Source organism: Bos javanicus, chromosome 10 (assembly GCF_032452875.1).
Source record: "Bos javanicus breed banteng chromosome 10, ARS-OSU_banteng_1.0, whole genome shotgun sequence".
Lineage (NCBI taxonomy): Eukaryota > Metazoa > Chordata > Mammalia > Artiodactyla > Bovidae > Bos > Bos javanicus.
This window is the reverse complement of record NC_083877.1, coordinates 87,753,660-87,775,483: the sequence shown is the minus strand read 5'-3', so window position 1 is coordinate 87,775,483 and position 21,824 is coordinate 87,753,660. Positions and strand designations below refer to the sequence as shown.

At 47.7% G+C, this 21,824-nt stretch overlaps 2 protein-coding genes across 6 annotated transcripts in view; one reads left to right on the top strand and one right to left on the bottom strand.

Moving 5' to 3' along the window:
- Nucleotides 1–21,824, top strand: part of ANGEL1 (angel homolog 1) — a 69,315-nt gene that overhangs the window by 4,676 nt on the left and 42,815 nt on the right. The gene's annotated exons all lie outside the window — the stretch shown is intronic.
- The window catches only part of LRRC74A (leucine rich repeat containing 74A), a 32,789-nt gene that overhangs the window by 4,811 nt on the left and 6,154 nt on the right, over nt 1–21,824 (bottom strand). For 3 of the 4 annotated variants that reach the window (XM_061429554.1, XM_061429557.1, XM_061429556.1), the window contains exons 4-11: nt 19,736–19,843; nt 18,599–18,695; nt 15,242–15,291; nt 14,806–14,887; nt 10,443–10,528; nt 9,780–9,974; nt 5,238–5,333; nt 2,626–2,772 (exon numbers count right to left, since the gene is read on the bottom strand). In XM_061429554.1, the coding sequence (XP_061285538.1) occupies nt 2,626–2,772; nt 5,238–5,333; nt 9,780–9,974; nt 10,443–10,528; nt 14,806–14,887; nt 15,242–15,291; nt 18,599–18,695; nt 19,736–19,843 (861 nt within the window). Of the gene's footprint in view, nt 1–878; nt 959–2,625; nt 2,773–5,237; nt 5,334–9,779; nt 9,975–10,442; nt 10,529–14,805; nt 14,888–15,241; nt 15,292–18,598; nt 18,696–19,735; nt 19,844–21,824 lie in introns of all 4 variants that reach the window. The other variant, XM_061429558.1, reaches the window with a different exon arrangement.

The following is a 21,824-nucleotide window of genomic DNA, read 5'->3' as shown; positions in this document are numbered from 1 at the left end:
CGGCCTTCCCCAAGCCCCCTTGAGGCTATGGGTAGGAACGAGATGGTTTCACCAAGCCCTGTGGTGAGATGCATGTGTGACCCGAGTGCTTTGGCAGCTTGGGGGGGTGGCTTCCCGATTCCGCAGGTGGTTCCTGGTTGGGTGTCTTCCTGCCCGAGGCAGAAGGGACAGCCCTCCTGGTAACCCAGTTGGGGTGTCTGGCAACCTTTTCTGAAATCTAAACGTGGAGGCTTTTCTTCAGCCCTCTCATGTCTCTGGGGTCTCTTTCTGGTAATTCATTCCTCTTTGCTTAACCTAGTGGAGTGGATTCTGTGGTCTGCAACTAAGAGCTTGACTGGCGGATGGGCCTGTCACTTTGGAAGGTGTTTTGGCAAGACCCAACATAGCCTGCCCTGGAAGAGTTCAGTTTTGTGGTAAAAGGTGAAGCAGAGGGCTGTGGTAGTGTGTACCAAGGGCATTGATTCTTGACCGGGGAACCTGAGAAGGGTTGCCCGAGGAAGGGACACTCAAGTGCAGACCGAGGGAGTGCGGAGGAGGGGGTGAGACACAGAGGGCAGGAGGAGCAGTGTTCCAGGCAGAGGGACCCAGAGCTGACTTTAAGGGATGCAAAAAACAATGGGGAGAGATCCAGTGGGGCTGAAATGGGAGGGTGGGGAGATGGGAGGGATGAAGTCAGAGTGGGTAAGGGGGCAGGGGCAGCTTCTTTTCCCCACTGGACTTCCCTATTGCTGGCAACATTACCATCATTCTTTTAGTCCATTGGGCTTGAAATTTGGAGTTATCTTCACCTCTCTCCTCTTCCCACAGGTCTCTCTTTTCCCAACACACACATACCCACACCCACACCCACACCCACACACGCAGACACAACCACTCACCAGGTCCTGGAGATGTTCCGTAAGGATATCTCCACTCCCATCGTCCTTTTCAGCCAAGTTGCCGTTCTATATCTAGAATACTACAAGCGTGTCCTCATTGATTTTCCCATTCTCATATTTACCCCCTTCAGTTCTTTTCTCTCCCTGTTGCCAAAAATACTCTCCCTCAGTCCTGCTGGATTCACATCACACCCTCTGCTCAACAACTCTCCCTGGCTCCCTGCTCCCTGACTTCAAACCCAACTCTGAGCCTACAGTCTGAGGACTGCCGCGTCCAGCCCCAGCCTCCCTTTGCAGCCTTGGTTCCCAGGCTTCCCTGTGAGACTGGAGCCAAGTGGTTCTGTTCCCACCCCTCCAGACACACTGCAAGTGACTCCCTGTCCACTCCTTTCTGGTGGGTGTCCCCCTCCCTCCATCCCTCCCTCTGGGGCTCACCTGCACCCTTTCTGCATGTCAGGGCCCTTGCCCCAACCCACCTCTGCCAGGAGGCATCCTTCCCTGCATGCCCAGTCCTGCAGTGACCTCTAGTTTGGATTGTACTGACACTTGCTACCTTGGTCACTTGTTTATTATTTATCATCTGATATTTTCTATTGGAAATGACTGTATCCCATCTTCCCAGCCAGATTGTTGGGCCCCTGAGGGGAAGGCCTATGGTTTACATTGTGTGTGTGGTTGGGTCTCTCCTCTGGGATTCCTTTTCTATATTGTTTTAAAACGAGGAGCAAGGGCACTTTGCACTAGAAAACTCCATTCCCACTCTACTTGCAAAACAAATTTCTCCTCTATTCACCTGACATCGATTCACTGATAGAGATATAAAGATACTTGATACTGCTTTGCTTTCTAGAACTTTTCCTACAGTGAGAATTTTCATGCAAGAGCTCTTCTATTTGGTTCTGAAACTAAGGCACAGAGGTCCTGTGGCACATGCCATGCAGAATTGCCTTTGCAGGGCACTCTCCCAGCTCCTGCTGCCCCGGGTGGTAACAGTCCTGCCCCCAGCAGCACACCCCTCGCCTGCACGTCCAGGGCGGAGCCGGGAGTGAAAACCCCAGGCCTGGGCAGTCACTGCTCTGTGAGGTCATTGGACCAGAGGAGCTATAACATCCCTTCCAGCTCTAACACTCTCTGAGTTTTATTTCCACTGTTACATCTTTTTCCTCTCACTGCCAGACACAATTTAAGACTGGAGCCAGGAGCAGGTGACCTCTAGATATAAAAGACTTACAGATTTCTCATTAGTTGAAGCCACCAAATACCCATGCTGACCACAGGGTCAGGATGTCTTTGCATCCTTACCAGCTATTGGAAAGAGCCTCTGTGAATTGTGTGCTGGTCACATGCCAAGTATTGTTCTAAGTCCATCATGTGGAGTATAGAATTTAACCTTCACAGCAGCCCTGCTGGGGTGGGTACTATTATTATGCCCATTTTACAGGTGAAGAGACTGAGGCACAGAGCAATTCAGTGACTTGTCTCTGGTTGTAATGGAGGAGCCTAGCTGGCAGAAACCATCCTGTTCCACGGCCCTCCCTCTTTAGCCAGTTCCATGCACTTCCTTTCCTCTGAGAATCAGGAAGCATTGCTGATGGATCTGAGAGTCAGAGGGGATATCCTGCAGCTGAGAATCCCTTGTCAGACAGGACCATGAACATGCTCCGGGGGAGGAGAAATTCTGGGAGCTGAGCCAAAGGTTAATGTTTTCCGGGGCCTCTGGGGGCTCTTAGAGGGAAGCAGGGCTCACCTGGATCAGTTTCACGGGGTTCGTCCATGTGAAGAGGGTTTTCTTGGCCGAGGGGGCTTGCACTGACTTGTATATCACATCCAGCTGGGGGTGGATGGCACACACCCCATCCAGGATTTTCACGAACTGCTCGGACACCAGCACATTCTGCAGCAGGGAGAGAGGGGACCTGTCGGGCAGCGGGTGCTGCCGTCATGCCATCTCCCAGCCCAGCGGGCTCCCCCCAAGCAAAGCCACGTGTTGTCTTTTCTAGTTTGTTCTGCGGTGCTGCTCCCAGACCGGGACACGGCTGTCCTTTGCTAGCACTGGCAGTTTGGCTTGTGAGTTTCCCACGTGATCTGGATCAGGTGTCCTAGCTGGGCGCTGGTGGCCTGTCACCGCCTGTCAACTCACTCTGCTCTCAGAAGGTGAGCCTAGTGTCTGTGTGTGACAGATGGGCACAGCTGTGGGGTTACATGACTGGCCCCCAAAGGCCCTGAAAAGCCCATTTCTACCCCAGTGTTGGTCTTCAGAGCTGAAGCCCTAGCAGAGAGCCCCTCATTCCAGCCATCCGGTTGCACATGGGGAGCCCCCGCCTTGTGGAAGGGCCTCCATGCCCACTTAGAGGCTGCAGGAGAGCACGTGCTCTGTGTGATGGTGTTTGATGAAACCCGGCCTCCGTGGGTGTGCTCCACCGGCTTCATCCCTCAGCTGCGGCTCTCAGTATCTTTTGCCTTTTCAAAGAACTCAATTCGTGCTAAGGGCTGAAGACTTACTCCCTCTCCTTTGTAGGTATTCTAGAGAAAGTTCTAGAAGCATCTACAATGAAGGGATTCCAACACTACTTAGAGTTATGGTGGCATCATGTGGAGTGGCAAGAGAAACTCCAGCTCAGGGGTTTATATGCCACCTTAGGGTCTAAACAGCACCACTTCCGACATTCCCTCAGACACCCCAAGATAGTGCTCGGGTTCACACCTTCCAACCTGCACTGCAGGGGGTGGGAGGAGCCGAACTCTAATGAACTCTGGACCCAGGGGCTGAGGTCAGAGGCAGCAACACAGGGTGCAGGTCAGAGCTGTGGGACAAGCAGGGAGCAGGCCTCTGAGGAGGAAAACCAGGAGCACAAGGAGGAGCCAGGGCTGGGGAGGAGGAGACGAGGGAACAAAGTGAAAAGGACAGCAGGTATGTTTTTATGACACTTTATAATCTGTGGCAAATATAAACCCAATTTTTACTCATTATTCAGTTCTAAGAAGCTTGGATTTCAAACGCAAAACATCATCCCTGATAGACTTGCAAGGTATTAAAGTCTTAACAAAACCCCAATTAGTGTGGCATTAAGCAAATGTGAAAGGACTTTTCACACTGCACCTTTACAGAACTCTAGAGTGGGAGGCAGAAGCCCTGGTTTACTCCTCGCTGCGTTTCACACCTGCTGTGTGGTCCTGGGTGAGTGGCCTAACCTCTCTGTTTCAGGTTCTTTATGTGTAAAGCAGGACAATGAGGACGAGTACTAGTCATGGGTTGAATCGTATCCCCACAAAAAAAGATGCTGAAATCCTGACCCCAGTATCTGTGAATATGACCTTATTGAGAAATAAGATCTTTGCAGATGATCAAGTTAAAAATGAGGTCGCTAGGGTGGGCCCTAACCCGATATGACTGGTGTCCCTGTAACAAGGGAACACTGGGATACAGAGACAGGGAGCGTGACACCTGAGGCTGAAGGCAGAGATCCAGGGTGAGGTCTCTACAAGCCAAGGAACAGCGAAGATTGCCTGCAAACTACCAGGAGCTAGAAGAGAAGCAGGGAGCAGATTCTTCCTTACAGTCCTCTGGAGGAACCGACCTGACCAACACCTTGACCTTGAACTTCTAGCCTCCAGGACTGTGAGACAAGACATTTCTATCACTTGAGTCACTTGCTTTGTGTACTTTGCCTTGGCAGCCCTAGGTCACGAATACATTCTACCTACTTCCCAGAGTAGAACTAAACGAGTTGGCGCCTATAAAATGGCTTTGGGGCTTAAAAAAAAGAGTATAAACTGATAGACAAGTATAGGATATTGTTGGCAACAGCTCCTACCTCTGGGATGATTCAGGCCAGAGTACCCACAGAGTGGAGTCACCTCCGCAAGCTTCCCGCCTCCATCTAGGTTTTTTTTTTTACACTCAAATACTACTCTGATTAGAGTAGGCTGAGTCATGAAATGAAAACACAGATTTGGACGTGTTTTCATACTCAGATTCTAAAAATCCTGTGATTGTGGAAGCATTCTAAGGCCCAGAGCCATCCATCAACAAAGCTGACTGCAGACAGGTCTGTTCTGGGGTCCCCCACCTTTGATTCTGGTGTTCCTCCTCTCTGCCCTCAGGCCTGCTCTTGGGGGTGCAGGTCCTGGGTTCTCAGGATCAGGCAAATAATTTTATACCATGATGTTACTGACTGACTGGCTACTCCAATGGAAAGGACCTCTGGAGGAGGGCAGAGTTGTACCCTAAAAGGAGTGTTTTGTCTTTTCTTCTCCTGGAGCACGTAGGCCCTGAGGGCCAGAGCTGTTGGCACCTGGCACGGTGGCCATGGCAACTGGCATGCTCCCTGAGTGTGAGCGAACCATCAGATGACTTACAGAAATGTCAATATCCTCCATCCTGGATTTGGGGTTCCTCTTGATGGACAGGATAAGTAACACAGCCCCATCCATACTTATGGGGTTCAGGAAAAGCTGTGGGAGGAAGGGCAAGGCAGAAGGATGCAGAGATGGGGGCAGAAAAGGCTGGTTCAGAGCACGGGTTCCATATATCCCCGTCAAACCACAGTCTATGTCTTCCTTCCAGATTTCTCTGTAAGCACCCATCTCTCTGTCTGTCTGTCTGTCATCCATCCACTTGTCCATCTCACTGCTCATCCATCCATCCATCCAACAAACATCGACTGGGGCCCTGCAACACGCCAGTCACTGGGATAAGCACAGGCAAGCATGACAAGGATCTAAAATGAAAATATTTGGTCACTGTAGAAAAAATTTAAAAGCAGTAGAAAAAAATGTTAAAATCACCTATATTTCACTAACCAGAAAAAAATCTTCGTGGCCATTTTGCTGAGTTAGTTTTTTAGTCTTTTAGAAGTCAGATTCTCTGAACTTGCCTTGGCTTCATTGGCCCCCAAGGCTGAGTCCTTGGCAGGCTGAGTCTGTTCTTCCTGTCTGAATCACACTTGGTGCCCATCCAGGCAGGCCAGCCTCTCAGCTTCCCCAGTCACTAGGCGGCCACCTGGAGTGGTCTGCCATCACCAAGCTACTTCCACTGGTCAGAACCTGACTCCCTCTTGTCACCGCAACAGCTCTAGGGTGACTGCCCTCTTGAATGGCAGCTCATCTTCACTGATTCCTAACTCCTGATCTTCCACCAGCACTCCCACATCTGTGGTCCCCCAGAGTCACCCACATATCTTGCGGGAGTTGGAACTGCAGTAGAAAGCCAGGTAGAGCTGACTTCCCTCTGCCTCTTGCTAGCTGACAGGTCACACAGCATCAGTCTTCTCATCTGACAAGTGGGGTTACTGGAGCCCACTTGATGGGGCTGGGCCAGGAATAAGGAGACAAATCACTTGAAACAGATCCTGGCTCAAAGTAGGAGCCCCAGAAAGGGGACCTGTTAATACAAGGCCTCATTTTTCATCAATTGCCAACTTCCCAGGAGCTTCTCTGATATAAATTAGCATCTATAAGCAAATTAATTTAAAATGAAATACATATTCATTCATTTACTTAATAAATATTCATTGGGCATTCCATGGACAGAGAAGCCTGGTGGGCTACAGTCCATGAGATCACAAGAGTTGGACATGACTTAGTGAGTCCTGTAGACTCAGGACTACTATCCTGTAGACTCCTGTAGTCCTGAGTCCTAGCGGAGTATTATATCCCCCGTACCCAGGACTCTGCTAGGTACAGGTGATATTAATGGGCAAACCCGAATACGTCTTTGTCCTCAGGAAGCTCTCAGGCTAGTGCGTGACAGACAAGTCACTCAGAACGAGAATATAAAGTGGAACTCTGGGGAGTTCTAGGAGAAGGGGTGAACAGGATCTGAGGGTTCCCTGGGGGTGCCTAGGGTACTGGGGCTCCCACTGTGTTCTGAGGCAGAATAGCAACTGAGGCCAGTCGGGGGAGCACTGTGGGCTAAGGAAGCAGTGTGGGCAAGGTCCCGCAGGGAGGGAGGTGAAAAAGCCCCTGCGGTCTCCCCTGGTGGTCCAGTGGTTAAGAAGTGAAAGTGAAAGTCGCTCAGGACTCTTTTTTTTTTTTTTAAACTTTACATAATTGTATTAGTTTTGCCAAATATCAAAATGAATCCGCCACAGGCATACATGTGTTCCCCATCCTGAACCCTTCTCCCTCCTCCCTCCCCATACCATCCCTCTGGGTCGTCCCAGTGCACTAGCCCCAAGCATCCAGTATCACGCATCGAACCTGGACTGGCAACTCGTTTCTTACATGATATTCTACATGTTTCAATGTCACTCTCCCAAATCTTCCCACCCTCTCCCACAGAGTCCATAAGACTGTTCTATACATCAGTGTCTCTTTTGCTGTCTCCTACACCAGGTTATTGTTACCATCTTTCTAAATTCCATATATATGCGTTAGTATACTGTATTTATGTTTTTCCTTCTGGCTTACTTCACTCTGTATAATAGGCTCCAGTTTCATCCACCTCATTAGAACTGATTCAAATGTATTCTTTTTAATGGCTGAGTAATACTCCATTGTGTATATGTACCATAGCTTTCTTATCCATTCATCTGCTGATGGACATCTAGGTTGCTTCCATGTCCTGGCTATTATAAACAGTGCTGCGATGAACATTGGGGTACACGTGTCTCTTTCCCTTCTGGTTTCCTCAGTGTGTATGCCCAGCAGTGGGATTGCTGGATCATAAGGCAGTTCTATTTCCAGTTTTTTAAGGAATCTCCACACTGTTCTCCATAGTGGCTGTACTAGTTTGCATTCCCACCAACAGTGTAAGAGGGTTCCCTTTTCTCCACACCCTCTCCAGCATTTATTATTTGTAGACTTTTGGATCACAGCCATTCTGACTGGTGTGAAATGGTACCTCATAGTGGTTTTGATTTGCATTTCTCTGATAATGAGTGATGTTGAGCATCTTTTCATGTGTTTGTTAGCCATCTGTATGTCTTTGGAGAAATGTCTATTTAGTTCTTTGGCCCATTTTTTGATTGGGTCATTTATTTTTCTGGAGTTGAGCTGTAGGAGTTGCTTGTATATTTTTGAGATTAGTTGTTTGTCCGTTGCTTCATTTGCTATTATTTTCTCCCATTCTGAAGGCTGTCTTTTCACCTTGCTAATAGTTTCCTTTGATGTGCAGAAGCTTTTAAGGTTAATTAGGTCCCATTTGTTTATTTTTGCTTTTATTTCCAATATTCTGGGAGGTGGGTCATAGAGGATCCTGCTGTGATGTACGTCAGAGAGTGTTTTGCCTATGTTCTCCTCTAGGAGTTTTATAGTTTCTGGTCTTACGTTTAGATCTTTAATCCATTTTGAATTATTTTTGTGTATGGTGTTAGAAAGTGGTCTAGTTTCATTCTTTTACAAGTGGTTGACCAGATTTCCCAGCACCACTTGTTAAAGAGATTGTCTTTAATCCATTGTATATTCTTGCCTCCTTTGTCAAAGATAAGGTGTCCATATGTGCATGGATTTATCTCTGGGCTTTCTATTTTATTCCATTGATCTATATTTCTGTCTTTGTGCCAGTACCATACTGTCTTGATAACTGTGGCTTTGTAGCAACCCCATGGCCCGTACAGTCCATGGAATTCTCCAGGCCAGACTACTGGAGTGGGTAGCCTTTCCCTTCTCCAGGGGATCTTCCTGACTCAGGGATTGAATCCAGGTCTCCCACACTGCAGGCGGTGTTTTTTTTTTACCAGCTGGGCCACCAGGGAAGCCCAAGAATACTGGAGTGGGTAAGGGGAGCACTGTGGGCTAAGGAAGCGGTGTGGGCAAGGTCCTGCAGGGAAGGAGGTGAAAAAGCCCCTGCGGTCTCCCCTGGTGGTCCAGTGGTTAAGAAGTGAAAGTGAAAGTCGCTCAGGACTCTTAGCAACCCCACAGCCCGTACAGTCCATGGAATTCTCCAGGCCAGACTACTGGAGTGGGTAGCCTTTCCCTTCTCCAGGGGATCTTCCCAATCCAGGGATCGAACTGGGGTCTCCTGCATTGCGGGTGGATTCTTTACCAGCTGAGCTACCAGGGAAGCCCATGGTTAAGAAGCTGCCTGCCAAGGTAGGGGGTGCGGGTTTGATCCCTGGTCCGGGATGATCCCACATGTCATGGAGCTCCTAGACCCTTGCACCACAACTACCGAAGCCCGAGTGCCTAGAGCCTGTGCTCTGCACCGAGAAGCCACTGCAATGAGAAGCCTGTGCACTATAATGAAGACCCAGGGCAGCCAAAAAATTAAAAAAAAAAAAAAAAAAAAAGGACCCTGAGGCATTGGCTGGAGCATAGGAGTTGGGGGGTAGGGTACACTTGAAGCACACTGGGGGAGAGGACTGGGTTTGAGCCATGGAGGCCCTGGGGGATGGGGGGCTTAAGCTGGAGTAGAGTAGGTAGGGGTGGGGTTAGAAGCCAGATTTACACTCAAAAGGCATACTCTGGCTGCAGCGTGGAGAGAAACTGGAGGAGGGGATTCCCTGGCAGTCTAGCGGTTAGGACTTGGCGCTTTCACTGCCCGGGCCCGGGTTCAGTCCCTGGTTGGGGAACGGAGATCCCGAAAGCCACTTTGTGAAGAAAAAAAACCTGGAGGAGACCCAGATGGGAGAAAGGAAAACCAGTTAAGAGACAAACTGCTACCCTGTGTCAGGTGAGAGTGGAGAGTGTGACACTGAGTTTACAGAATAAAGCCAGCCAAGAATGTAGATTTTTCTCTCCAGCAACATCCCAACCCACTCCCGCTCCCCCCTGTCCCCCCACACACAGATACACACGTGCATGCACACACAGGGATGCAGGGACACATACACAGATGCACACCCACTGACGCACACACGCATGGGAGCAGAGACACACAGACATGCAGTTACACACACGGAGGCACACACACACACATGCACACACAAGCTGTCCTGTCTCCTGCCCGGGTGAGACTACCTTCAGAACTTTGAGGCTTTCATTCAACTCCAGGGCTCTGCTGATTTTGGAGAGCCCGTCGTTGGTGATGTTATTGCTGCTGAGGTCTAGGTAGGTCAGGTAGCTGTTGAGTCTGAGGACCTCCCCTAGGGCTGCAGCCCCCTCGTTCCCAAAGCTGTTCATGGAGAGATCGAGTTTCTTCAGCGACACGTTAGACTGCAGGGAGAAGGGAAAATAGCGCCAGCATCAAGGCTGCAGGCAACTCATCCAGCCAACGGGCCCCCATTTTTGTCCCTGGCCGGCTTCCGGACAGAGTGCTCAGTGGTCCCCGGGAGAGAGACGGCCAGATCTTTCCAGATCCCTCCCACCTGGGCTCAGAGTCTCAGAGCTCATTCTCTTTGGGTGAAGGTCATTCCCTTCGCCCTGAGTTAAACTGCCCCTTTGAAGTTACCCCCAGAGGTGCGTATGAGGCCCCAGTAGGGCAAGTTTCCCTGGGAGGGATTTGTACTAAAGGAGGACACGCATTCAGGAGTTGTGGGAGGCAGACTGACTGTGAAGAGTGCCTGAGGAGGTCTCAAATCACTGTCCTCAATGGTGACCATGGAGAAGGGGTTCAAGATGGTGGACAGAGGGCCTGGTCATCCTCACCCGGGCTCAACCCTGGCTCCACTCCCACAGGCTTACCCGGAGACCATTGCACAAGGCCACCACTCCCCGGATGTAGAGGTGGTTCCAGCTCAGATCCAGCGACTGGAGCCCTACATTGATGGCTGAGGGAGGGGAGGGCGTCATCTCAGCCTCCCCCACCTCCCGGAGAACCCAGGCTCTGGGTTGGCCTGAGATCCATGAAATTGGGGGTAAGAATGGCTCAGTCCTCATGCAAAGCAGAACACTGAGGCAATAACTTGTTATCCATTTAAACACAAAATGACAAGGGGATTCCCAACGCCACAGAATCGTGGTAAGATACTTGTACATTGCAGGTGGCAAACGTGGGATACACTCTGAACTGTCTGGTCAGAGATGTTTTCCTACTAAAATCTGTTTGCTCCATCTCACGGCAATATCACCCCTGAGACTCTTCCTAGGTAGACAGTATAGTATGTAAGGTGAGTGACACTTGCAGATGTTTCCCATGGCGTCGCTCACAAAAGTGAGGTTTGTGACTCACAGGGGAGGGGTAAAGCATAACACAAATATCCACCTGGTGGAAAATCACACAGTCGTTAACATAGATGGAGACAGCATGGGAAACAGGGGTAGTTTACGTAGCGAGACTGCGGTGGGCATGGCGAGGTCTATCACGTGGTATTTTCATGGAGACCTATGGGAGCAGTGGGGCCACAGAATGTCCATCCAGGAGAACTTTAGGGATATAACCAGGTGGAAGCGGGGCGACATCAGGCTTGTCTAGAAGTTGGGTTTGCACTGAAATTGCAATTTTTAAAAAAACTTAAAGGTGCTTTTGATTACAGCCTACATAGGGCTGGGAGAGCATTCTATTTAAACACGTCGGCTTTGTCATTTTTATCTGGGGAGGGCGGATGTGCTGAGGACACTATTGGGAAGAGAGACTAAAGTGCTCTTGAAGGACACTGAGTGGGAGGAACCGCCTTCAGGCCCAGGAAAATATGTTTTTCTGTTTTACTTTTTTATGCACAGAGTGCTCTGTACTGATCATGTCTTTCTCTTGTGTCAACCACCAGGACACACTTTTAGGAAAATGCACACCACCTTCTGTTGTATTGAGAACAAACTTTTCTCCTGCTTTCATTCTCTCCCTGGCTGTCTCCCTCAATCTCTTCCTACCCTTCTTTGCTCTTTTGTGCCATGTCCCCCACTTAAGTTATACTTTGCACTCCTGTTCCTCTTAAATGACCACAAAGTTAAAAGTTTAATTCTGTTCTCACCACTTCCTAGCTATGTGACCTTAGACAGAAGGCAGAGATTCGCTCAGTCATGTCTGACGCTTTGCGGCCCCACAGACTGTAGCCTGCCAGGCTCCTCTGTCCATGGGATTCTCCAGGCAAGAATACTGGAGTGGGTTGCCATGCCCTTCTCCAGGGGATCTTCCCGATCTAGGGCTCAAACCTGGTTCTCCCACATTGAGGCGGATTCTTTGGCTTACTTATCCTTCCCTTACTTCTGTTTTCTTATCTATAACATGGGAATGTTAACCTTTACAAAAGTTTTTTTTTGTAAAGATTGATGTAAAGAGCCTAGCATGATGTCTGTCACATAGCAATCATCTAATATTTGGTGGCTTTAGTACACAAAAATTTTTGAAAGCTGCAATATAGTATGGTGACAACCATATTAAAACAGAAGTTAGTCTGTCTCATCTTAAATTTATGTTTTAAAATTTAATTTTAAAATGTTTGACAATTAGTTTTCAAAGGGAGACTCAAAATACCCAATAGTTCATTTACACTTTGCTCTTCCGTCCCTTCCGCTCCAGCTGAAGATCTTGCCTCATTGCTTCGCTGAGGAAGCGGCAGCAATGGGGTGAGAGAGCTTCGCCCTCCTAAAGTGCTATCTCCCAGCCCCACTGCCCCCCACACCCACTCTTGGGCTCCCCACTCTTTTCAGTGAATGATGGGTCCCTACTGCTCTCAGGCCACCCCTCCATGTTTGTTATAGATATTATCGCCTCCTGTCTTTTCAAGGACTTCGCTCCTATAATTATGTCCTCCTTCTTCTCCAGCATGTTTCTGTTTCTCTTCTTCCTATCAGCACTTCCCATCCTTGCAAACCTTCCTGGACTCTATGCCACCCATCTTTCTTTTCCAGCCACGTCTCAGTGGAGCGCCTGGAGTTGCTTACAGGGCCATTTTCACTTCTTTGCATCTCATTTTCAACTCAACCCACTCCAGTTGGGTTTGCATACCCCCTCACTAGTTATCTCCATGCTGGCAAGTCCTGTGGTCACTTTTCTGTCTTCTTATTTGATCTCTAAACAGTACTTCACCCCGCTGCCCACCTCCCCCTTCTTGAAAATGCTCCCCATCGCGTGGCTCCTTGGTACCTCACTTTCCCTGCTGTTTGACTCATCACTCCCACTCCAGCTCCTCCTCCTCTGTGACCCCTTAAAATGTTGGAGTGACCCCGGGGGCAGTAGGATGGCCCCCTACTCAACTCTGTCTGCACTCTTCGCCTGGACGACCTCATCTGGACACATGGCCGTGGCTTTAAATACCTCGAAAATATGTTTCCAGTTCTGACCTGTTCTCCACACTCTAAACTGACCCAGCAAACCACCTTCCTGACATCTCCGTGTCGGCGTCAAATGGGCATTGAAAGCCCTTCCTGGCCAAAAGCAGACACCTTGACTCCTAACTCCTGCCCCTCTGTACTGTGACTCCCTGAGTTCCCCTCACTGAGTAAACACCACCTCCATCTCACCAGGAACTGAAACAAAAGAATCACGAATCTATCTTTATCTCTCCCTTTCCCTCCCTCTTCACATCAGCAAGGCCTTTTGGCTTTACTTCTGGAGCATATTCTGAATCCATCCCCTCCGAGAGCCCCCTGGTTGAGCTCACACTGTGATTCTGTCCCAGTCACCACGCCTCCCTCTTCCCCTCCCGTCCTCCTCGGATGCAGGAGTCACGGAGTGGGTCTGAGCTTCCCAGCTGTCCCTCATCATTCCCACGCTCACATCCTTCGTGATACGCCGTGCGTTGAATGAAACCCAGGCTCTGTGGGTGTCATAGCTCCAACAGCCCGACGTGAGGGGCTGCCCGCCACCTCAACGACCTCTCTCCCTTCCATTCTCCTCCCCTGTTCCCTGTACTTCAGCCACACTGTCGCCCCAAGTTCCTCAAACAGGCTTTCTTCCTGGAAAGCTATATAGCACGGCTGTTTCTTCTTTTATATTCAGTTTTCAACAAAGAGCCGCCTTCCCTGGGCGGTTTCCTCTCCCCTCCCCATCTAGATGAGCACTCGGTCCCCACTGCTAGGAGTCCTCTCTGCTTCTATTCATTTCCCCAGGAGAGAATGTTTAGTTTGTTTTTCCCCCCTTTTATAACACTTTTGTTATAATGAACCTCCTCGGACAGCTCTCTCTGTATGCACGAGACCTTCTCTGAGACACCTATAGAGGTGAACTGCGTCATAGAATATATACATTTCCAATATATTACTGCTGCTGCTGCTAAGTCGCTTCAGTCGTGTCCGACTCTTCGCGACCCCATAGACTGCAGCCCACCAGGCTCCTCTGTCCATGGGATTTTCCAGGCAAGAGTATTGGAGTGGGCTGCCATTGCCTTCTCCGTAATATATATTACTAAATGTAGTCAAATTGTTCTCCAAAGTGCCTTTACCTAGCAGACTTGTGAGTGTCCCTATTTTTTGTTCGTTTTCACCGCAATTGATATTCTCTGATGGGAAACTGTTACAGCTCTGCTAGATGACAAAGGAGATCTGTTTGTGGTTTTCTTTTGGATGTTTTTAATTACTGAAGAGTGCGGACACTTGGTTTTCTTTGGTCACTGTCCATACGCTTTGGCCAGTTGTTGTTTTATTTTTTTTACTGGGAGTATTTATCACTGCCTAATTGAGCTAGAGAAATTTTCGTCAGTATTCTGAACAGTAATCTTGTATATTTTACAAATGTTCTACATTTCTACTCCCTAACGAGTGCGTGTCTTCTATCACTGCCCCATGATTTCTTTTATCATCTGAAAGTTTTCACTTCACTGTTGCCAAATGTATGACTCGTTTTTGCTGCAGTTTCTGCCCACTGTTTCGTTACAGTGTGTGCCCATTTCTGTTTAATAATCTTTAGCCTCCCTGAGGTCATCTCTCTGTATTATTTCTCATAGAAACGAGTTACTTTTATGTTATTCTAATCTAATTATTTTGAAGTTTTTTTACTTCCCACATTCAGATGTTTGCTCCCTTCAAAATGAATTTGGGGTATCGTTTACATTGCTTTTTATAATCAGAACTGTCAATAACAATAAAGAAACAGGAGACGAGCTCTGACAAGCCATCCTACCCTACGTCCCTCCCTTTTCTGGGCCCCTCCCTTTGCAGCAGGACTCACCTAGCATCTGCCCCAGGTACTCGCCTGCCTTGTCACAGAATTTGTTGTGACTGAGATCCAGTGATTTAATTCTGTAATTGTTCTAGAGAAAGAAACAGGGCAGAGAGAGGTGATTTTTGTCTTCTCTGTCTTCTCTGCAAATGCCTCACTTGGAACACTGCGATGGGGGCCCGCGTATGCCGAAAATTAAGTAGGCTAGTGTTCTTAGACGGAGGACCGTTCATTTCCTGTAGAACTGTTGATGACTGCTAGGAGAATTTAGCACCATCCAAACAGTCCTACCAATTGCTGAGGCTTTTGATAGGACTGGAGTCTGAACACTCAGCAGCTCCCTACACCAGGCAAGTGGTCTCACTCCTTCCTGACGTTCAGAGCCACCCATGTCCCAGCAGCATCGCTCACGGGGCTGGCTGCACCCGCACCCCTGCCTTCTTACCGACAAGGCTTGACAGAACAGCTCTGCAGATTCTTCCTTGAAGTTATTCCCTGCAGTGAAGGGGGTGCATTAGCAACGTTCTTCAGACTAAGGCTCCCTAACCCTCCATATCTTAGTCCTGCTAGTGTCTTGCCTTTGGAACAATCGGACATAGAAAAGGTGGCAAGTCCAGCAAAGACGGACTGTATAGCATGTGGAACTCTTCTCAGTGTTACGTGGCAGCCTGGATGCGCGGTGGGTTTGCACAAATGCTTAAAGCAGTGTTTGGGCACAGAGGCACACACGGGGAGAAAGGCAGCTCATTACCATCTCTTTAGTGCTCCTTCCCTTCTCTCTCTGCCGTGACTGTGCAGGGAGTTTCAGGAGTTGGTACACCATGCCCTGAGCCTCCACTGATAGCATCAACCCCTGGCCTTGTGCCTAAACTCTGTGATGTTCTAAAAATGCTAATTCAAGTCTAAGCAGCAGAGGTGGGCCTGGAGAGATGAATGAGTCACTTACCATGCGTGCAAAATCGAAGGGGTGCCAAAAATCTCAGCAATTGCGATGAATAAGATCTTAATAGTTTAAAATGCAAATCAATGTAAAAACATCTATGATGAACCAGAGTTTAAATAAAAGCAGGATCTGACCCTGTACTTCATTCCAATCTGTCCCTGTGGGATTCTGTGGTTTATTTAAAGTGTTGATATTTTTCTTCACCCATGGATTTATCTTTGTATTAATTTTGGCTTTTAAAAATGTTGCTTTAAGATGTTATTTACTTGGTTACTGAGTTTTTTGTTGCCCCTTAAGTTCTGCGGCTGAGGCGAGTGCCTTCCTTGTCTTATCCTAGCCCTGGCCCTGCTAAGGAATCCATTGATAAAACACTGGTGATTTGCGGGGAATAGATGACACAAATTCTTATCCCCAAATTTCTCCTTGAAAGTTTAATAAACCGTATGTCTCTAGCACTGAGAAAGCGCTTGGCACGTAGCAGGTGCTCAGTTAATCCTGAATGAATGAATGAATGAATGAATCCATTGAAACACAAATACTTCCTTGGTTGTTTCTGGCACCAGTACAATGAAATGAGATGAGAATCTAGTCAGTGTAGAAACTTATGTGATCTGTTACTCAAATTGTTGTATTTATACTATTTGTTACCTTTCCTGCATCGGCTGTAAGAAATTATTTGGAAGATAGATGAAAAATACAGATTCTTAGCCTTTCCCCCTAAAGATTCTGACTTAGCAGCCTGGGATAGGACTGGGAAGTTCGTGTTTTTGCAAATAACATTCTGGATTAATGTTATATTAGAGGTCTTAGTCAATACAACCAAAAAACTCTCCAGGAGCCATAAATACTGGAAAGAAGAGACAAAAACTTCCATTGTTTGCAGACATTATCACCTACATAAATCATCCAAGAATATTAACAAAATGTCAGAACTAGTAAGATAATTCAATAAAATGATTGACAATAGGCTCAATGTACAAAAATTAGTAGCTCTCATGCTGCTGCTGCTAAGTCGCTTCAGTTGTATCCAACTCTGTGCGACCCCATAGACGGCAGCCCACCAGGCTTCCCCCGTCCCTAGGATTCTCCAGGCAAGAGTACTGGAGTGGGTTGCCATTTCCTTCGATGCATGAAAGTGAAAAGTGAAAGGGAAGTCCCTCAGTCGTGTCCGACTCTTAGCAACCCCATGGACTGTAGCCCACCAGGCTCCTCCGTTCATGGGATTTTCCAGGCAAGAGTACTGGAGTGGGGTGCCATTGCCTTCTCTGATACCAGGAATAAAGTAATTAGAAAAAGTGGTAGAAAAAACATTCTATTCTCATAAGAATGAAATGATAAAGACCTAGACATAAAGCTAATATGAAATATGCATGACTAATAATGAAATAAAACTATAACAATTTATTGAAGAACATAAAAAAACCTGATGAAACCAAGTTCTTAAATGAAGCTATTCAAGATTTTGAATATGTCTGTTCTTTCCTGAATTAACCTAGAATATTAAATATAACTCCAACCAAAATCCCAATAAGTTTTTTTAATAGAACTTGACAAAATGATTTAAAAATTCACCTGGAGGAGAAACTGTCCAGGAATAGCCAAGATTACTTTGAAAAAGGTCAAACTTTGTCCACTCAAATATTAAACACATTATTGTTGTTGTTTAGTCACTAAGTCATGTATGACTCTTTTGCAATCCCATGGACTGCAGCCTGCCAGGTTCTGTCAGTGGGATTTCCCAGGTTGGAATACTGGAGTGGGTTGCTGTTTCCTTCTCCAGGGTATTTTCTCAACCCAGGGATCAGAACCTGTGTCTCCTGCATTGCAGGTGGATTCTTGCACTGCAGAGCCGCTGGGGAAGCTCAAACATATTAAAATATCTAATATAAGCATATAAGTATAAAACTAATATATTGAATGTTACATACTTGATATATTTTATAAATTTCAACTAATTATAACATATTATAATTTTAATATTTTAAACAAATACTAAAACAGTACAATGTTGACATAGAAATAGCTAAATGAAATGGGATAGAGATTCTAGAAAGGAATCTATATTTATATGGCAATTTAACATATGATGGACTTCTCTGGTGGCTCAGACGGTAAGGAATCCACCCGTAATGCAGGAGACCCAGGATCGATCTCTGGGTCGGGAAGCTCCCCTGGAGAAGGGAATGGCAGCCCACTCTAGTATTCTTGCCTGGAGAATTCCATGGTCACAGGAGCATGGTGGGTTACAGTCCATGGGGTCGCAAAGAGTCACACATAACTGACTAACACACACTTTAATATATGTTAAAATGGCATTCAAGTTAGTCAGTAAAGGATAAGTTATTCAATTAACGAAGCTGGGCACTTGGCTATGAATTTTAGCCAGGTGAAAATAACACATAGGATTTCTACCTAATGCCATGAACAAATATAAATTCCAGATATATTAAAGATCTATGTGGGAAAAATTACAAAAATATTTGAAGAAAATAAAATAAAATACTTTAAAATCTGAAGTAGGAAACAGTTTTTAAGCAAGACTACAAAAATCAAAACCGTAAAAGAAAAGACTGATGAACTTGACAACAGTAAATATACAAACTTTTATATAAGAAAGCGCCAGGCGTGAGTGCTAAGTCGCTTCTGTGGAGTCTGAGTCTTTGCTGCCCCAGGGACTGCAGCCCACCAGGCTCCTCTGTCCATGGAATTCTCCAGGCAAAAATACTGGAGGGGGTTGCCATTTCCTTCTCCAGGGGATCTTCCCCACTCTGGGACTGAACCTGTGTCTCTTGAGTCTCCTGTATTGGCAGGCAGTTTCTTAACCACTAGTACCACGTGGGAAGCCCTTCATAGGCTCACCTGAAAGCTGAAGACTGAAAAGCGAGGAGGTGTTATTCTGGAGGAACTCGGAGAGGATTCTGGCCCCCTCCAAGCCGAGATCATTGTCGGAAACATTCTAAAAGGCAAGAGAACACTTCTGTACGTAAAAATCCCACCAAAGGGCCCTGGTTAACAAATGATGGGGGGTGGGGGCTTACTTGAGGCCTGTCCTAAGGGCATAAGGTTGGGGTAGAGAGAGCAGGTGTTAGGTCGAAGGACTGGAAGGGTTAGGGAGATTAAAAAGAGGAGGAGGAGGAAAAAGAGGAGGACGAGGAGGAGAAAGAGGTAGAGGAGGAGGAGAGGACCCCTGGTTTTTCTGATGTTTCATGGCGAGGCCCTAGGCTGGTCTCAATTCTCTGAAGCTGACCTCAAAGACTCCCCCCACCCTCCCCAGTTTCACCCTGGTATTTTAGATAAGCACACTGCATTTTTTTTTTTTTTTTGGAAACCCAAGATAACTATTTGGAGGGTTTAGTATGAAACAATTGATAAACAAATTAAGAGTAAGCAATTATTGTAATTCCCTTCACTGGTTCCTGAAGCATGAATTACTGTGCTCGGAAGAAACTGGGGTATAAATGGACACAGTCCATTCAGGCGAATGGGAGGGACTTTACATAACTTTGCCATTATGATCTTGGTCGTTTTTCCCCCTTCTTTTTCCAAGTTTTAAAACTGTAGTAAAATAGACGTACACACGTTTGCCATCCTAACCATTTTGAAGGGTACAGCTCAGTGGGCTGAAGTACACTCATGCTGGTGTCCAACCATCGCCAATCATCTATCTCTGGATGCATTGTATTTTATGAAATTATCTCGTGACTTTATTTTCTTTAAGAAAGTTCACGTTAAGGCAACTCTAAAGAAGTTTGTCCGTTTAGGGACTTGTGAGGTCAGATGGAAATAGGTTCTCAGGGTTTCCTATGCCCATGGGGAACCTGGTCAGCCTCTTAGGTGTGGAACTTCCTCTGAGAAGTCACTTCTAGTGGGGAGGAGCCCCCAGATTGAGAGCAGAAAGCCTGGAGGCTGGGCTCGGGTAGGGGTCTCTGGCTTGTCTCGAGTGGATTCTGAGGCCCTGAGTGTGGAGGTAGGAACAGGCAGGACCGGGCACAGCACCATCTCCTGAAGGTAGTAGTTTTCCTGCAGCATCTCCACCAGGCTCAGGATACCCTCCTCCGTGATGCAGTTGTCCGCCAGCTCCAGCGTGAGGACGGTCGTGTTGGACTTCAGCCACCACAAGGGGAGGGGGAGAGAGAGAAAGATGGATGGTGACAGAGTCAGTTCCCTGCCGTTGCCCAGGACCCATCAGCCCTCTTGAACATCCTGGCTGTGTCAGAGGGTATGGAGGTGCGGGCTAGCAGTCCTGGAGTGGAGGAGTGGCTAGCAACAGGGGAATAAGGCAGGGCTACTGCCATCCCCATGAGTTTTGTTTCGTGGTTGTTGCTTCGTCACTAAGTCACGTCCGACTCTTTGAGACCCCTGGTGGACCGCAGCCTGCCAGGCTCCTCTGTCCACGGGATTTCCCAGGCAAGAGTACTGGAGTGGGTTGCCATTTCCCTACTGCAGGGGATCTTCTCAACCCAGGGATTGAACCCGTGTCTCCTGCATTGGCAGGTGGTTCTTCACCACTGACCCACCAGGGAAGTTTTGCTAGGACATGCTTCTTCTGGGCACCTCCTTTCCCAACAAGGGATTCCCAGAGGGGATTTAGAAGGGGGACATGACAACAGAGTCCTGCAAAGGGGAAGGCACAAGGATGAGGGGAACAGATTTTAACCATTTAGCCTTGAGGAGAGAGGCCTGTGACCTACTCCAGGATTAAGGAGAAAGTGATACGTTTCAGTTCAGTTCAGTCTCTCAGTCGTGTCCGACTCTTTGTGACCCCATGGACCGTAGCTCGCAGGGCCTCTCTGATACATTTAAGAACGGTATTCAAGCCTAACGCATCTCCTGTGCCATCTTGCTCAGAGGCGTCTCTTCTAGTTTAGGCTTAAGGTTTATCTGGACTCTCTGACAGTCAGGATTTTGCCTCAAGGCTGTTTGGAGGGAACTGGAGCTTAAATACTTTCCTAATTAATTTTTATGGGAGTATAATTGCTTTACAATGTTGTGTTAGTGTGTGCTGTACAGCAAAGTGAGTCAGCAATACCCCCTCTTTTTTGGAGTTCCTTCCCATGCAGGTCACTACAGAGCATTCAGTAGACCCCCTGTGCAATAGCGTATGGTCTCATTAGCTATCTATTTTACACATGGTATCAATAGTGTATGTATTGCAATGCCAATCTCCCAATTCTTGCCCATGCCCTTCTCCTTTGGTACTGATACGTATTAGAACCTAAATCTTAAATCAATATCTACATGCAAGCTAGTCTGCATTTCCATAGGGAACAAGGCAAGTGGAAATGACTAGCATTGCAGCACGAGGGACTGGGGTTAGCTCTAATCACAACTTCTGTCCTTCCCTTCCCCACCTCGTTCCCTGTGCAGAAAGGCAGAGAGAACAGATTAATCTTTGGATCTGAGCACTTTCGAAGCCCACAAAGCCACGAGAGAAGTAGAATGTGGTAGGAGCTCTCGTCTCAAGCAAAGGGAGAGTGTCACAGAGCGAATTACAGCCACGCAGGGAGGTCCTCCGGGGCCTTCAGGAAGTGTCCTCTGGCCTCAGCTCTCTTCAGGGAGGGGGTGGTGGTGGCAAAGCTCAGGGGCCCTCCCAGTCTAGGCGTCATTTAGCAGAAACTGGGACTGAAGGGCCACTTTCAGAGTCGTCCTGGGGGCCAGCACAGCGTGTGGTGCGGCGGGTGGGCCCGATTGCCGAGTCCATCCACATTCATTTCACAAGGACGAGTATCTATTTGTCACCCTCTGTGCCAGCTGCCCAGGAAACAGGGATAAACAGAAACCATCCCTCCTCTGCAGGGGGTCCACAGCCCACTAAGTCCAGGGCCATGGAGATCGGCGGAGGAGGGATAGATCCCAGGAAGTATGAAAATGACCCCTCCTATCGGGGCGCTCTTCATCTCAGCCAGGGGAGAGCATGACATGTGAGAAGTTCAACTGTACCAGAGATATCAGTAATAATTAAACGTTCAGTCCATGGGAATGTCACAATGATTAATTGTCAAAGGGGTGATACAGAGAATCAGAGAAGAAAAACTCCCCCTAAACAGAAACTGCTGTTCCTGAGAGCCAAACGGCCCAAGTCCTG